At 37.7% G+C, this 16,480-nt stretch overlaps 1 protein-coding gene across 2 annotated transcripts in view; it reads right to left on the bottom strand.

Moving 5' to 3' along the window:
* The window catches only part of LOC122333742 (unconventional myosin-XVIIIb-like), a 43,508-nt gene that overhangs the window by 22,152 nt on the left and 4,876 nt on the right, over positions 1-16,480 (bottom strand). For both annotated transcript variants that reach the window (XM_043231506.1, XM_043231507.1), the window contains exons 3-25: positions 15,313-15,477; positions 13,638-14,045; positions 13,231-13,291; positions 12,469-12,581; positions 11,755-11,922; positions 10,905-11,112; positions 10,606-10,748; positions 9,820-9,920; positions 9,386-9,449; positions 8,671-8,815; positions 8,406-8,576; positions 7,097-7,187; positions 6,821-7,013; positions 5,914-5,994; positions 5,718-5,838; positions 5,483-5,630; positions 3,057-3,240; positions 2,814-2,964; positions 1,787-1,896; positions 1,503-1,568; positions 987-1,115; positions 555-698; positions 145-234 (exon numbers count right to left, since the gene is read on the bottom strand). In XM_043231506.1, coding sequence (XP_043087441.1) covers positions 145-234; positions 555-698; positions 987-1,115; positions 1,503-1,568; positions 1,787-1,896; positions 2,814-2,964; positions 3,057-3,240; positions 5,483-5,630; positions 5,718-5,838; positions 5,914-5,994; positions 6,821-7,013; positions 7,097-7,187; positions 8,406-8,576; positions 8,671-8,815; positions 9,386-9,449; positions 9,820-9,920; positions 10,606-10,748; positions 10,905-11,112; positions 11,755-11,922; positions 12,469-12,581; positions 13,231-13,291; positions 13,638-14,045; positions 15,313-15,477 — 3,255 coding nt within the window. The remainder of the gene's footprint in view (positions 1-144; positions 235-554; positions 699-986; positions 1,116-1,502; positions 1,569-1,786; positions 1,897-2,813; positions 2,965-3,056; positions 3,241-5,482; positions 5,631-5,717; positions 5,839-5,913; positions 5,995-6,820; positions 7,014-7,096; positions 7,188-8,405; positions 8,577-8,670; positions 8,816-9,385; positions 9,450-9,819; positions 9,921-10,605; positions 10,749-10,904; positions 11,113-11,754; positions 11,923-12,468; positions 12,582-13,230; positions 13,292-13,637; positions 14,046-15,312; positions 15,478-16,480) is intronic.

The raw sequence follows: 16,480 nt of genomic DNA, 5'->3' as shown, positions 1-16,480 counted from the left end.
TTAATATGCTTTCGCTGATGAGAATTCATAACCAGACTCCATCCATCACTGTGAACACCGACTGCTGGAAAATTTGATTTTGCCATTTCTGATCTGACAGTATCGTTTCATGTGTGGCTCTGGGGGCACGGCGCAAACATATACCTTGGTCTCCAGGTTGTCTGCGGTCTGACGCAGCTCATTTCGTTCTTTCTCTGACTTTTCCAGACGTCTCCTCAGAGCAGTAATCTCATCCTGGCCAACAAAATGTGATGCAATTATAATGGAGTGAAATAAATCTGATAAGCAACATCGGTCTAGACAGACAGACAGATATAAACAGACAGACAGATTGATAGATACACAGATCATAGACAGATGGATTATAGATAAATAGACAGACAGACAAACAGAAAGACAGATAGATAGATAGATAGATAGATAGATAGATAGACTACAGATAGACAGATTTTTGTTAAAATTAATTCAATGTGACTTTAACTGTCATTGTACATCTTGATTATTTAGAGGTTTAAATATGTATAAAATGAACTTCTTTGTGAATGTGTCAGTACCTCTTTGGATCTGAGCCTCTGGTCATCTATGTTGACATCCAGAAGGGGGCGTACTCTGCACAGCAGCTTCCACCAGCTCCAGTGAGCCACTGCCTTGAGGACTCGCACATTTCTCTGAATACAGCTCACTGCCATCTGCTGAACCTGATCCCAGACCAGCACTCGCATTAGACGCTGCATCAGACCCACACTGACAACTATACACAAGACTATCTATCATTAAAAGATGTGTTTTCACTCATTTCCAAGCATTAATTTTTCCCTTTGAAGTTAATCAAGTAATATTGCAGCGGCGATTTAGTTAGATTGTCCATTTTACGTTCTCTCACTGAACACTGGGTCCCTATAAAGAGACTCAGAGAGTCATTTCTGAACACATATCCGCAGATCTATAAAGAGCGCCTGTTCCAGAAGAGGACAAAAGAGACTCACCTTCATGCGGCGGTACTTCTGGCGGCCCAGATGACCCAGACAGGATGCTTGAAGCTGCACCAGCCAGCCGCTCAACAACTGATCTCTCTGTTGGTCTAAAGACCTCAGGACACCACGTTTCATAAACACCTTCATAAACACACACATCTGAGTGAGAATGACCTGAATACTTCAGACGTGAAGGATGAACCTGTGTATGTTACAGGTACTTCTTGATTATTACACATAGATTGATAGAACGATAGACAGAACAACAGATAGACAGATAGATACACAGATAGATAAGAGAGACAGTGACAGATAGATGAATAGACAGAACAGAGACATAAGATATACAGACAGACAGACAGATAGATAGATAGATACACAGACAGAAAGAGCAGAGACAGACAGATAGAGATAGATAGATAGATAGATAGATAGATAGATAGATAGATAGATAGATAGATAGATAGATAGATAGATAGATACACAGACAGACAGAAAGATAGAAAGACAGATAGATGACTGGCTCACCCTGCTCGCTCCTAAAACAATGCTTTTCTTGTCCAAATCCAGATCAATCAATAATTCCTCCACAGCCTGATAAAAGGGATGCAAACACAAACAGACAGAGCTCAGGCCCACTTTTGGAACAGCAGCTCCCTGAATCAATGAGGGCTGTTCAAGCAAAAACTAGCTAATCAATAAACAAGTTAATAAACAGGGAAATAAATAATGTTATCATTTCACATCATTAAAAATAAATGACATTTTAACAGAGGGTAATGAGGCGCGTGTGTGATTCAGGACGTCCAGACCTTCCTCTCGTCTGGGGTAATGAAGACGGAACCGTATCGCTTCATTATGGGAGCAGAGAGGGCCTGAAAACGACAGCGGAAATCACCAAGGGACATGTGCTCAGGGTAGCCTGCAACGCAGATAGAGACAGAGCTGGCATTCGGTACTAGTTGACTGTATAATATGCAACCAGATTTGGTTTTCAGGAAGAGAACTGCTTCATATGTTCAGTATGTTTGAAATGCAGCACACAACCTGAGCAATCAATCAAGACTTTACCACAAGTGGTTAAAATCTCCAGTCTTAATGTATTCACCCCCAGGCCAGCTAGATCTAGATGGGTTTGATTCGTCATCTTCACTTGCTCACAAAAGGATCCAGTGAATGGGTGCCGTCAGAATGAGAGTCCAAACAGCTGATAAAAACACCACAATAATACACATGAATCCAGTCCATTAATTATCATCTTGTGTAGTGAAAAGCTGTGTGTTTATCCACCATTTACATGTTTGTAACTTCAAATCATATTATTGATATAAAATCATAAAACTCATCTGAATATGCACAGATCAAGCACTTTTTAGCAAAAACCAAGTTGCAATACGGTTCTAAACATTTTGATTTGAGAAGACAACAGGGGAAGGACTTTCTCACTGGAGGATGACTAATATTTTATGGGCTTGTATTTTGTTACAAGTGGACCGTGGGGTGGATTACTTGTGTATTATGATGTTTTTATCAACTGTTTTGTCTCTCATTGTGACGGCACCCATTCACATCCATTGCTGAACAAGTGAAAAAACAAAATCATCTACATCTACATCATCAGAAGGGCTGAGGGGGAGTAACTTCTCAGTAAACAAACAGATACAGAGATACTTGCAGCTAATTCGCTTTAATGAAGAACAACAAAAGTTATTAGAGCCCCATACATGATAAGAAACAAGCATATGTGTGTGTGTGTGTGTGTGTGTGTGTGTGTGTGTGTGTGTGTGTGTGTGTGTGTGTGTGTGTGTGTGTGTGTGTGTGTGTGTGTGTGTGTGTGACCTGTTCGGTACAGCTGCAGCGCCGGCAGCAGGTGTGTGGAGTGCAGCTGTACACGCAGTGCTGGGACATCAAAGCCACAGCCATCTGTCTTCACACTCAAACACTGCAGGAAGACGGGCCGTGCTCGCCGAATCAGATTCACCAGAGCATCCTGCTCAGAGAGAGAGTCACGGAAAGAGTCAAGAGGGTTTGCAGACAAAAGGCAGATGGAAACGGCTTCGCAGCGGTTCATTTGTTTCTCACCGCCTGCAGCTTGACGGCGATGCACTGCGAATGTCTCCTGAGGGCCGCCATCCCGCCGCTCAGAGTCTTCCGCACCGTGCCGCATCTCTCCAGAGAGCGCTGAGAGCCGCCCTCCACGCCACCCAAACCCCGGCACAGAGGCGGCACGGACGCCCGCCCGCCGAACAGGGCCTTCACCGCTCCGCTGAGAAAAGGAACGAGGAGAATCAGAATTTAATTAGATTTTAATTGGTTGGGAAGTATTTTTTTTTTCCCTCAAACGTACTCCAGCGAAGTACAAATGGTATAAAAGCCATGTTTAGCACACACAAACTACAGAATTTATTAAATAAACGTACTGTCATCTCAAAATTATTATGGAAATAAAAGTGGCAAAAATGCATGTGGTGCAATGAAAAAAAAGTCAGTATTTTCAGACATAAAGCATAGAAAAATGGCAACGTTAAAGGATCATGCCTATTATAATTTTTTTAATAAGCTCATTTTCCAGCTCCCCTTGGAAACAGTTGAGTATTTAAAACTGTGACTAGACGGCTGATATGTCTAGGAACTATATGGCTGCAGCAGGCGCTATGATATTACACAGCACCTGAAAATGTTGGGCGGGCATAACACATAACCTCCTACAGTACTGATCATTTAAAAGTTATTATTATTAATAACATGTTGAATTTCTGGTAATCTCTCTATTGTTATAATCAATAAAAGTGTCAAAATAAATAGTATATGGTGTCAGGCATTGCTAAAACAGTTTAGAGAACAAATGTCAAAGTGACATTTTTATATATAATTATTATATATATTATTATTTAAAAAAAAAATCTAATCATGTGTTTAGAAATTCTACTTTGCTTTTTGTTCTGCAAAGTATATCTATAGATGATTTAAAACACATTCAACTTGATGGACATTCAATTATTTAATCTAATTTTAAAACAATTATATATATATATATATATATATATATATATATATATATATATATATATATATATATATATATATATATATATATATATATATATAGAACAAGTTGAATGTGGTTTCTTCAAATAAAGATAGTTTGCAGAACAAAAAGCAAAGTAGAATTTCTAAACATGATTGTTTTTTTATATTTAATGTATGTTATACAATGCAATGTTATTTAACTGAATCTAGTTTTCTAAGAAGGCTTTCATATTTGAGCTGTTGCTCAAACAAACATCTGACCTAAAAAGTGAATTAAAAAGTGAAGAAAAGTTATATATATATATTAGTTGTTTTTTTATTATACAACTAAACAACAGAGTTAGTTTTAAGTTCACGAACAGTTGGGTTTACAGCTGTTATGAAAGCAATCTGGCACGGTCTGTACACATAAACTAAGAGTATTAATGTTGCACGCTGCGTGTCTACAGAGGAGCTGTGTTTAGTGAGCAGCCCAAATTCTTTTCATTGCTTGCTGCGCATTTTTAGCACAACAGAAAAAGCACAAAAATGTAAAGCAAGCGAGCAAAAAGTTGTCGACACCAAGCTCGCGGTAGCCTCACACCGATGCCGTCTGTATTCACACTCGTCTTTATTGCGGCGCGTTTGCGTCATCGGAGCGAATACCATTGTGAGCGCTAGCAGCAGATGTTTATCCCTGTTGCTAGGTAACAGTTCAGAAAGACAAGACACCAGCTTCACTGTGTTTTTGAATTTGATTTGAACTGAACACACGCAGCACTTGCGTTTGTCTACTGTAGACGAAGTGCAGAAGATGCATAGAATGTGCGATGCTCTCCAACAGCAATTTATTCAGTGACAAACAGCTATGAGAAATGCATTATACTATATTTGATGCTGAAGAATGCAAAAATGCTAATTATATGTCATAAATGTCTCTTCTGTTGTTAAGGGGCGGACTGTTGTCATACTAATTCACATGAACATATATATAATGTAATAACAATATCTTAAATAATAAATATATGCTAATATATATTTTATTATACATATTAGTTCATATGCACCAGACATATTCAATATTTTAACAAATATAAAAAAAAATACTCCCTCTGAAAAAAAAAGGAAAAGTCCTTGTATGTCAACACTTTTGCAGTCATAAAATAAAATAAGAAAATCTATAAAATAAAATGTAAAAAATTAACATTTTATTTTAATCTGCAAGGTACAATATTAGACATTTTATTGAAGGAAAAGCTTGAAAGTGCAAACTAGTTTTACTACCATTTTTGGTATTTGTGGTACATAGCTGCTATTTTTTGTGGAACTTTTATTCATATAAAATTGGAGAGACTGAAGATTTTAATGATATAATGAATATCTTAGTAATACTAATAATAGCAACTTCATTAATAACTTTTAATGATTATTTTCAATTTAAATTTGAATATTCTGAATATTATCTGAGGAAAATCTACTAGAGGTCTGCAGTCTCTTACATTGAGGAGTTCTGCAGGAGGGAACTGGCGTTAAGGACAGACGGGTTGTTCTGGACCTGACCGAACCAGCCTGAGAGATCATAGCGGACTGGATCTGAACCCATCAGGTGAGCGATCTCACACTGCAGAGGCTGCTCGCACTGACGCACTGAGAAACAAGCAGAAAGATGAAACCTGAGGGAACTTCTCAAAAAAAAAGCAGTAAAAGCAGCGAGTCAGAGTCAGGCTGGAGTACCTGTGCCGCTGAAGTACTGACACAATCTTTCCAGAACTGCGCTCTCGGTGGAGCCCGGAGTGACCATCTCTTCATCCAGAACCCACAGGAGACCTCGAGAGTCGCCTTCTGACCCTCGAACCTGAGAACACACACACAGACGCATGCTGGGAGAGTTCATGGGTGACTGACGAGCGTGAGGATCGGAGAGAGATACCTGCAGTCCAGGCTGGTCAACAGCACACACCGCCTCTGACGGACTCGTCTCCGGGGCTGAGAAATCCACAGCTACTCCCTCCTGTCAAAATCACTCAGGAAGTTAATAACGATCTGAAATTAGCATCATCGTATCAAATAAAGAGGCCAAAAAGTTTTTAGATATAGCTGACCAAACAACAAAAAGACAGTAAAACATACAGAAATATTAATATATATTATATCAATTGTTATTTCATTTATTTATTTATTGCATTGATTTTATACGTTATAATATTTGGCAAAAAAGTAGTGCCGTGAACATAATGGGTATAGCATTTTTTAGCCTTATTTATCGACTAAATAAAAAAATGGCAGTAAGACATGCAAAAATAAAAGTTATAAAGTAAGCATGGACAGGATTGTCGTTTTATAAATTAATAAAAAACTGTATCCAATTAAATATATCAATAATGTGGTTGCCTTTATCAAAACTATTTTTTTAAGGTTGTCAATAAAGAAGCCAAAAATATTAATAATGTGGTGCCTTTTAACATCTAATCTATTGAACAAATAGCAAAATGGCAAGTTTTAAATATATATAAGAACGATACTTTACTTTTCAATACTTAATTAAATTACATTTTAATCAGCATGCTTCATATTAAATAATCATTAAATAATCATATCCCATATTTGATTGGGACTGTGATATAACATTTTATAGTTTATTGACCAGATAACAAAATGGCAGTAAAATATACATAAATGATAAATAATTATGGAAATGTTCTTTGTTTTATACATTTTATACACTTTATTTATACATTACTTTTATATGAGAAAATGTAAAAACAAATTTAATTTCAATCAGAAAGCTTAACGTTTGTTTGCATGAATTATTCGAGACATCGGGACGGCGTGTGTACCTGTGTGTATCTCTCCAGCGTGTGTGTGAATGTGTGGCTGAAGTAATGCTCCAGCAGTCTCTCCTGTAAGTAGTTGTGACAGAGCTCTGAGAAGCCGGCGGCCCGCTCGTCACCGCTGTGTCTGGGGTTCCTCAGGCCCGGAGTGTCCACCACCATCACCGAGGCCAGGGTCAGCTGCTGAGAGTGCAGCGCTCTGGAGAGAGAACCGGAGGAAGTCTGGGCAACACTGCTAGATCACTCCAGAAAGATACTACTGTCAGCGAACGGTGCGTTTACCTGTTGATGAGAGACACGATAGAGGTGAAGAGCTCCTCGTACAGACCAGCCGCCATCCCTTCAACACACTGAGAGGCACTCAGTCTCGGACCTGAAACACACGCACACACACACACACACACACACGGATAACATTTTTCACTTTTAGGACATCTCTAAATAGAGCTTGTGTATGAGTCTGCAAACTTTTGCTGACTAAAAACTAAGATTTTTTTATGTTATTAGAAGAAGCTTTATTCTGCTCCAAAACGCTATATTTATTTGATCTAAATACAATAAAAACATTAATATTGCGAACTGTTATTACAATTTAAAATAGCTGTTTTCTATTTGAATATATTTATAACTACATTCATTTCTGTGATGCAAAGTTTTCAGCATCATTCAGTGTCACATGATCCTTCAGAAATCATTCCAATATGCTGATTTGGTGCTCAAAAACATTTCTTCTTAATATTAATGTTGAAAATAGTTTCTTCATATTTTTGTACAAACAGTGATGCACTACCAACTAAAAAAATAGGCTAAGAAAGATTAAAAAAAGAAAAGAAAGAAAAAATAAATAAATATTCTTTTATTTAGCAGCGAGGCATTAATTTGATCAAAAGTGAAAGTAAAAACATTTATACTGTTAGAAGATTTTGGGTTTTTGCTAATGTCCTTTCATGGCGTGTGTAACTCAGCAAGTGAATGAAAACATCTTTCAAACTTTTTAATTTGAAAGTACACCGTGTATACAGTTATTGTCTCTTTTAAAAGAATGAGTCGACTCTGAATAATTGAAATGAGTCGTTTTTAAAACGCCATTATAATAAAACATTAGCATATTACTGCCCACTTTTCACGTTGGTCTAAGTGAACATGTGAATTCATACTTTGCCATGTCCAAAACTCACAAACACTGCTTTAAATGAAATCGACCAATCACCAGAGGGTAATATATAATATATTTCTGTGTATTTATTATATATATATATATATATATATATATATATATATATATATATATATATATATATATATATATATACACATACAGAATATGTGTGTATACATTAATATATTTATATTATTATTATATTTCATATTATATAAAAATATATTTCATATATAAACATAAAATATTTTTATATAAATATATATATATATGTTTGTACTTATACATACAAAATAAATATACACACATATATATTACGTAAAGAAAAACTTTGACAGCACTAATATCCATATAATAAATGCCCGGTACATTATCTGTAGTTCCTCTCTACACAGACTGTGGTGTGTGTGTGTGTGTGTGTGTGTGTCTGACCGTCCTCCGGTTCCTCTGCGGCGCGGCGCTCTCTGACGCCTCCGGTCGCTCTCTGCAGTAACTGCCTCAGGTGGTGTTTGAAGACGGCGGTGTGGAGCTCCTCTCCCTCACAACCCAGGATGGCGCTGGCCGTCTGCGCGCTGTCAAAACTCATAAACTGCTTACGGCCCACTGAAGCCGCGCAAGAACGGAAAAACAGAGAGTAAAGCCTCACCTAATACTTTTCGCTTGACAAAATACAGCCGTGAGTCTAGTCCTGATTTACCCTTGCATGTTCCTGCGACGCCGAGATGGTAGATTCCTGCCAAAACATGCCAAATGGCTTTCTGCTCATCCGCTGAGAATCCTAAAGTGTTCATGGCGGCCAGTAGCTTCCCGAAACCCACTGAAGCTCTCTGCTTTTCATCCACCTGATTTAATATGTTAAAAAAACATTATATATTATATAAAACCTGAAGTCAGAACACACATCTGCAAGACGCTTTGAGCACTGGTGCTCATTCAGGAAACACGGGTTTAAGCCTCTCTCATTTCTGTTCTATTACATCAATAACAGTGGCAAAAACAAATGATACATTATTTAGTTATTAAATATTAAATGAAAAAAATGAAGTCAAGTTTAGTAGTTTAGTGCTTTTCACAATACAAATTTTTAAAGGTTTTAAAATCTTATTGTCTTAAGCCCCATTTATGAGACTGGAGCTGGCTGATAATATAATTAACATGTCCCAAAAAAACTGAACAATAATGAATCTGATATTTGCTATACTGTATATATTGCTTTATGTTAGTATACTGTTTGTGTGTGGATAAAATTGGATGTAGATTGTATTGTTGGGAAATAATGTAATTCAGTGTTTAAATAAATTAAATATACATATATATATATATGTGTGTGTGTCTATATATATATATATATATATATGTAGCTACGTGAGCTGTAGGCTCTAAAGATCAAAATGTTTTTTAACACTTCATACCTTGGTTGGGCAATGAATTCCAAATGAGTTATATTCTTTTAACTGGTGCAGCTGCAGTTCAGTCCTGTGATTAGAAAACAAGTTACACTCAAATTTAAACAGGAAATTACATCAGACAATATCCTCATCCACCCCCAAACTCTCTGGAGCTTTTGTTTTAAGGCAAAGCTATGAAAAGAGCAGGCATTCTGCCAAAGCGGCATTCGCTGAAGAGCTTGTGCGTGCCTCTGAGGGGAAACCGAATCCAAAAACAAACCCTTAACAATAGGGTGAATGATCTGGGGTTTAATGACGGGCAACTTTGTCTTTGCCATCTAATAACACTGCACTCAGGCTCGTGAGGACAGAAGCCAGGAAACCAGAAAGAGTCTTCACAATATAAGAAGCGAGCGCTACAGAGATTGAGCGTAGAGAGCTCCAGGGACCCAACTGACCTCAAGTCGGTGCCGAGGCCTGCGAGCATCTGGGAAAAAACCAGGAAGTTACTCTCTCCCTCCGGCCTCTGACACACCCTCCATTTCTCCAGCAGCATGGTCTGAAATAGAGAGAGGAAACATTAGTTAGATAGACTAGACAGACAAATGGACAGACGGACAGACAAAGACAAAGAGGCAGAGAAAGACAGATAGATAGTATCCTCATAAACACAGTAATTTAGGTCTTAAGGGTTAGTCTACCCAAAAAAGAATATCAGGCTGTGTTTTACTTCCAAGAGGAATGTGACTTTCTTCTTTCTGAGCTATATTAAAAACTGTCCTGGTACTTCAAAGCTCTGTCTTTGTAGTGTGTGGGTGTTTAGTTTTAACAGTCCAAAATACATTAAAAGTGCACACGAATGTAATAAACCGCTCCTGGGGGTGAATTAAGACCTCCTGTAGCGAATTCATGTTTTTTTGTATGATATTTCAAACGCAATAAACACTTCTGCTGAATAAACAGTCTCACGCTGCTCTTTGACTAAATCACTTATGCAACTTTAAAAAGAAGAAATATATACAACATTTCATTTAAACAAAGAAAATGCAGTGTTTTTATACATTTAATTATTTAATACAATGTGTGTAGCATTTCTTATTTACTGGTTCTACTGTGGTTTTTTGTCGTATTGTTTGCTATTTGTTTTTTTTAATCACTATTTACTTATAGATGGATGGATGGATGGATGGATAGATGGATAGATAGATGGATAGGCATTTGAAGTGATGGACAGATGCGAGCACCTGTAGATGTGCAGCAGCGGCGAGTCCGGCGTGGTTGAAGTCCAGTGAGAGCACCATGGCGAATCGAGTCGAGGCCTCGCTGTGAGACGAGCTCACACACCCGAACGAGCGCAGCACCGTAAACACCGCCTGGAGCCGCTCTACTGCAGTTACACACACAAATCACGTCTCACAACCTGCGACAACGGACAACTGCTGCTGTTATCAATTAACGCCAGCAGATGCCGATTCACAGAGCCTCCGCTGAGTCAGTTCAACAAGTGTGCAAATGATGCAAACACAGAAGTGGACGCGCTCACATGTAAGGCTTCCTCCCGCCGTTCCCGCTTGTTTCAGCAGCTCCTGGGAAAACGACTGGCAGGAGGCTGTCTTCCCTGTGCCACTGCGGCCCAAAGCCACCAGCGTCTGGTCCCTCCGCTGACCCACCATAGACACATACACCCTCCTCACCAGAGCCTGCAGAGGACCAGGAGCTTCCCAGGATTCCCAGCGTCTGCTCCGGAGCCCCTGAAGCAAAAAGCTCATTCAAAAACAATGCATGTCACACTTTCACAAAACAATTCAGTGTTGGGATCAAGGTCTTCATCTTGAAATTACAGCATTCTGATTAATATAGTCTTTTTTATGTTACATATTGTACACATACACCTAAATAAAAATACATAAATATAGTCTATCACTCATATAAATAAATATATAAACGCATACATATGCATGCAAATATTTAATTTTAATTTAATTTTGTGTCTCTGAGTTAATATGAACAAGGGTATTGTTTAATGAATTAATAATGGACAATATCTTTAACATTATTCTATCTGTATTGTCACAAAAAATACCAATAAAAAAGAAATTCAGCAACTAAACTAGCAAAAAGTTTTAATGCATTTATTTATCTTTTTTTTCCCATGATGGTAAAAAAGCAAGCAAATTAAATAAATATATTAAATGCATTTATTATTAAAGTTTAAAGTAAAGTGAATTTTTTAAAAATAAAGAAAATAAATGTATAACAATAGCCTACCACTATATTAATGGATACATAATATAACCTATACTTTTAATTTAACAATGCACAAAGTATTATATAAATATTATAAGTAGAAATACCTCAATATACAAACCACTGATTAAATACACAGCTCTTACCTTGCTTGGTGAGGACAGCGGAGGCCACAGAGCCAGAAGATTGGGCCCTGCGTGAGTCAAGGGTAGATGTCCTTTAGCTCGACTGGTCAGACTGTGCAGGACGCTCGACTCGTTCACGCTCACGAGCTCACTCAAGTCCTCACACAGGTCCAGCTCAGGCGGGTTCAGCTGAAAACAGCACCGGTCACGCACATCAGGATCACTTAAAGCATGTTTGACAAATATAGTTCATTTAAACTCCTAGTTTAGGATACCTTGTCTCCATCCAGTTTATGAAATTCAAACAATACATACCTTCTAGTTATAACATAAAATAAACATATTAGAACGCATCGTGTCTCAAGTGATCTCTCATTCAGTGTCTAAACTGCAGAAAAACATCAATAAAATAGCATTACATTTACCTCATCGCTAAATAAAGTCTAGAGAAGAGCATTTCACTTATTACATGAACTACATTATATATTAATTATTTCACTTAACCTGTTAGTGATGCCTTCATTATTTAACACGTGTCTAGGTAAAACACTCATAAATTTAAGCTAAAGTGAGAGAGTTTTTTTTTTTTTTTCCGTAATCGCCATCTTTTCCTACCTCAACTCTTGATACGGATGCGAAAAGTACAGACTCAATAGAATTAAAAGACAGCGGTGATTCATTCGCTAAACCTCTGTTTACTTAAAACGCACCATTTTATGTACCATTACGCCTCACCTTTTCAATCTCATACTGAGACACATCATGGACGGATCCATCAGAGTCCAGTCGAACCCTCACCCAGCCATCGGAGAGCTCCGGTGTGCCTTCGTCCGGCTTTAGTTGAGTGGCTGAGACAAATCAGATAGGCCAGGCAGGTCAGAGGTCACCGTATAACTCAACTGACATCTCCAAACCAGTGACTTTGGCCAGATTTTAATGTTCTGTTTAGAGCCTGTGTTCACGAAGATGCTGCGGTGCTGTGCGTTTTAAGCAGTAATCTTTGCATCTTGCAACATGGCAGCCTCGGCGCGCAGATTTAGCGAGGCTATGAGCCTGATAAGATAAGAACACTAAACCCATTCATCACTTAAACTGAAGCAATGCAATAGCTAACGGCGACATAGATCCGATCAGCGAAAAGATTAGCCTCTGAGCCCTTTACGATCTTTTCACGCAAAGAGAATCTTGCACCAGAAGAGACGTGTTTTAAGCAATACGGAGTTAAAACGAGAGCCGGCACTGAATGCAACACAGTATGAAAACCGACTTCTGGGATGGTACCAAGAATAATACGTAAATAGCATCCTCTAAAAACGAACGCTAATAATAACCTGCAACTCAACACCACGGGAGAACTGCTCTAGCGTTCAGACGTGACTTCAAATCAGAAAAACTAATAAAACTACTACTAAAAATATCAAACAATGGGTCATCAACGGCAGATTTGGTTCCCTTGAACGTCAGGACACTCAAACACAGGTGTAAGAGGAGACTCACCGAGCGTATATCCGTCTTTGTGAGCGTACCACACTTTGCCAGCTTCATACCATACATCCCTCTGAGGAGAGAAAGAGAAAGAGAAAACGGCTTTCTACAACCCAGTGTCGTTATTGTTAACTAAAATTTGTAAAAAGTTGGAAATTACGAGGACATAAAATGAAATCTGAAGTACACAAATTTGCGAAAATTTAAATAAATAAAAATAAATTAAATCCATACTGTATGTGAACATAAAAAAGAAGCACATAATTAAAATGGAAAATATTTATTGTGAATAACAAAAAATATTAATAACATAAATAGTACCAAAATAATACTGCTTAGAGTGTAGAGATGTCTTCAATTCCTCCAAAATTTGACGAAAAACAATGGTGAATCAGGTGTATTTGTGATGTTCTACCTACCACTGGAACCTTGGGCTTCTCTCTTATCGGGGTTACGGTGATCTGACCCTCAGGCTCTTGCCTCTGCTCTTTCACTTCCTGTTTTAGGGGTTTAACGCCCTGTTGCACCTCGACTTCTTCTTCCAGCGGTGACGCTGGAGATTTGGGTGTCTCTGTCCTGGGGCTGGGCGTCTGTTCCTGCCGGCTGACCTCTGGAGTGGTGGACTTTGAGTGGGTTGTTTGGTTTTTTGGGTCGGGTGACATTATCCTCCTGGGAGAGGATGTTTTCTTCTCTGTCAGCGCTGTGTGGCGTCCGCGTTCCCCGTTCACCAGCTGCTCCGCTCGAAGCGCCATCTCCGCTTCCAGTATTGGTGGAGTTTGGTCGGGAAGTAAGAAGTTCTGGACCAGGTTGTCGCTGAGTTTCCTGGGCTGTGAGGGCCGATAAAAACACAAAGAGCATCTTCACATCTAAACAAGACCCTCACCTGCTGGACGAGAGAACTAAAACCAGCTCATAATGCTCGGTTAATAAACAGGATCATTCAGTGGCGTCTATTATGTGGAAGAAACTACTTAAATAAGAAGACATTTCAATATTTGAAAGAATGTTTCCAACTGGGACGTTTTTGAAAAAAAAAAAAAAAATCTTAAAGAAGCCAAGACATTGCTTTATATAAATTCTAGGTTCGCAGGAATATTTGTAGAAATTTTATAGGGATTTTGGAAAAAATCATTACTATTTAAAAAACTTGTAGGAAATATTTTGTTGGTAAAAATGTTCTAAAACTTGAAATTCGCTAATATTTTTAAAGAATATATTTTATAAGATCCTAAGTGGTTCGTAAAAATGTTCCTAACTGCAATAATTCTTTAGAAGGTTGCAAATATTTTCTGACGAAAATTTTAATTTCTTAAAATAGAAGCCAAGGCATTTCTTAAGACAATTTCTAATTTCAAATGAATGCTCCTCAGTGTAATTGTTTGGTAAACTGTGCTAATATTTTTGTGATTCAATTTTATTTGAAAATAATAATGATCATTGAAATTCTTTGACATTCACAACTTCTTCGATATTTTTATTAAGGAAGGACATTTCTTACTTTTAACATTTCTTAAATCTAACGAATCAAATTTTAGAAAATCTTGAAATGTTTTTAAATAAATTTTAAGTGCATTCTTTATTCTTAAGAGGACATTTATTAAAAGTAATTCTAAGAATATCTAAGTGTAATTATTGAAAAATATTCATAACAATTATTAAATGTGCTATTATTTTAGAAACATTGTTTCATTTTCATTTCGCTGGTTCATATAAAGATCTGTTTAAGATGTATTCAAAAATTTTTAATTTGCAAATATTTTAAGAAAATCCTTTTTTCTTATATTTACTTATTTCTGTATGTTATTTTTTAGTCGAGTGTATTGAACTCAGCTCTTCAGGAATTCAAACATTCTAAGAACATTCTTTTTAGGAGTTTTTTTTAGGAGTTTTGTCTTTTGAACATCCTTGAGCAACGTGTTGGACAGCAGTAACGAAGAGTGCTATTCAGAAAAAATATTATGTCTGGCTTCTGGTGAATTATCTTGATCATGTTGATCGGAAGACCACCATGGACCCCCCTGCTTTAGGGTCAAATACCCCACTCGACCAGGTTTTTTTTCCAGCAGTATCCCAGCCAGTGAAGTGACATCTCACCGTCTTCTCCTCCTTGAGCTCGGGCTCTTTGTGGCGCGTCTCTTTCTCGGTCTCTCTGACCAGTTGTTTGAGGAATCCTCCCGGGACGGCGGAGAGCGGAGGAGGCGGCTGCGCTGCTGCTGCTGCGGCGGCGGCGGCGGCCGGAGGCTTCTTCTCCTCCTTGATCTGTTCACACAAGAGGAATAAGGAGCTCCAGTCATGATCTCCATACAAACAACTCACACAATCCCAGGAAAACTGCTTAGAAGGCAACGACATTCCCGCTGCAGACATGCATATTATATATATATGCTGTCCAACGATTAATCGCATATCCAAAATAAACAAGGTGTAATTAACTGCTAGTCGTGCGTTAAACGATTTTTGGTCATTTGCAAAGTTATAGACTAAAACTAGCAGCCCTTAGCAGCGCAATGTTTAAACGCAAAGGTAAAATGACAGTTATTTTCGTCAGTAGCGGCTCATTACCGCTAAGATTCTGTTCACTACATATCAGACACAGATAAAATAGTGCGGTGAGATCACGTTTATCTAAATCAGTTCTCGGTCGAGAGAGATTACCTGCGTCTGTTTATGTCTCTCACAGTGTTTAGTTACATCGAGTTTACCTGTTTGCGGAGAAATAAAATGTAGCGATCTAGTATCTATTTTATTAAAAACAGTGAGCGTCAATTTAAGCAGCGCATTAATACGGAGCGGCGATTAAACTGACTTGTACGTTTAAAGCGTTTGCAGATCTGCCAACCAATCAGAATCGAGTATTCAGACAGACCGCGGAATAATAGATTTTGTTAAATGTGTGTATATTTATTATGTGTACATACATTCATGTATATATTAAAGAGATGTTACGTTTATATTTTAAATGAATTTATGTATTATTTAAAATAAATGAATATAAATATATACAAAATATAAAAAAAAAAAAAAAACGCTTTTTGGTAAAATGATTAACATATTCATGTACTGTGGAGTATAAAAAAAACCCTGTGCAAACAAACATGGCAATGTAATACGATTTTTGTTTAGGAAAGTAATCAAAAACCCTCATCCAGCACACTTCTAAAGCTTGCTATTTAGCTTGCTAGCTTATACATGCTAACAAGCTACTGTGCGTACACCTGTAACATGCAATTTACCACAGTTCATGCACAATAACCATAAAAAA

This window comes from Puntigrus tetrazona, unplaced genomic scaffold (assembly GCF_018831695.1).
Source record: "Puntigrus tetrazona isolate hp1 unplaced genomic scaffold, ASM1883169v1 S000000373, whole genome shotgun sequence".
In the NCBI taxonomy this organism is placed as follows: domain Eukaryota; kingdom Metazoa; phylum Chordata; class Actinopteri; order Cypriniformes; family Cyprinidae; genus Puntigrus; species Puntigrus tetrazona.
The sequence above is the reverse complement of the archived record's forward strand: the minus strand, read 5'-3'. Positions and strand labels throughout refer to the sequence as shown.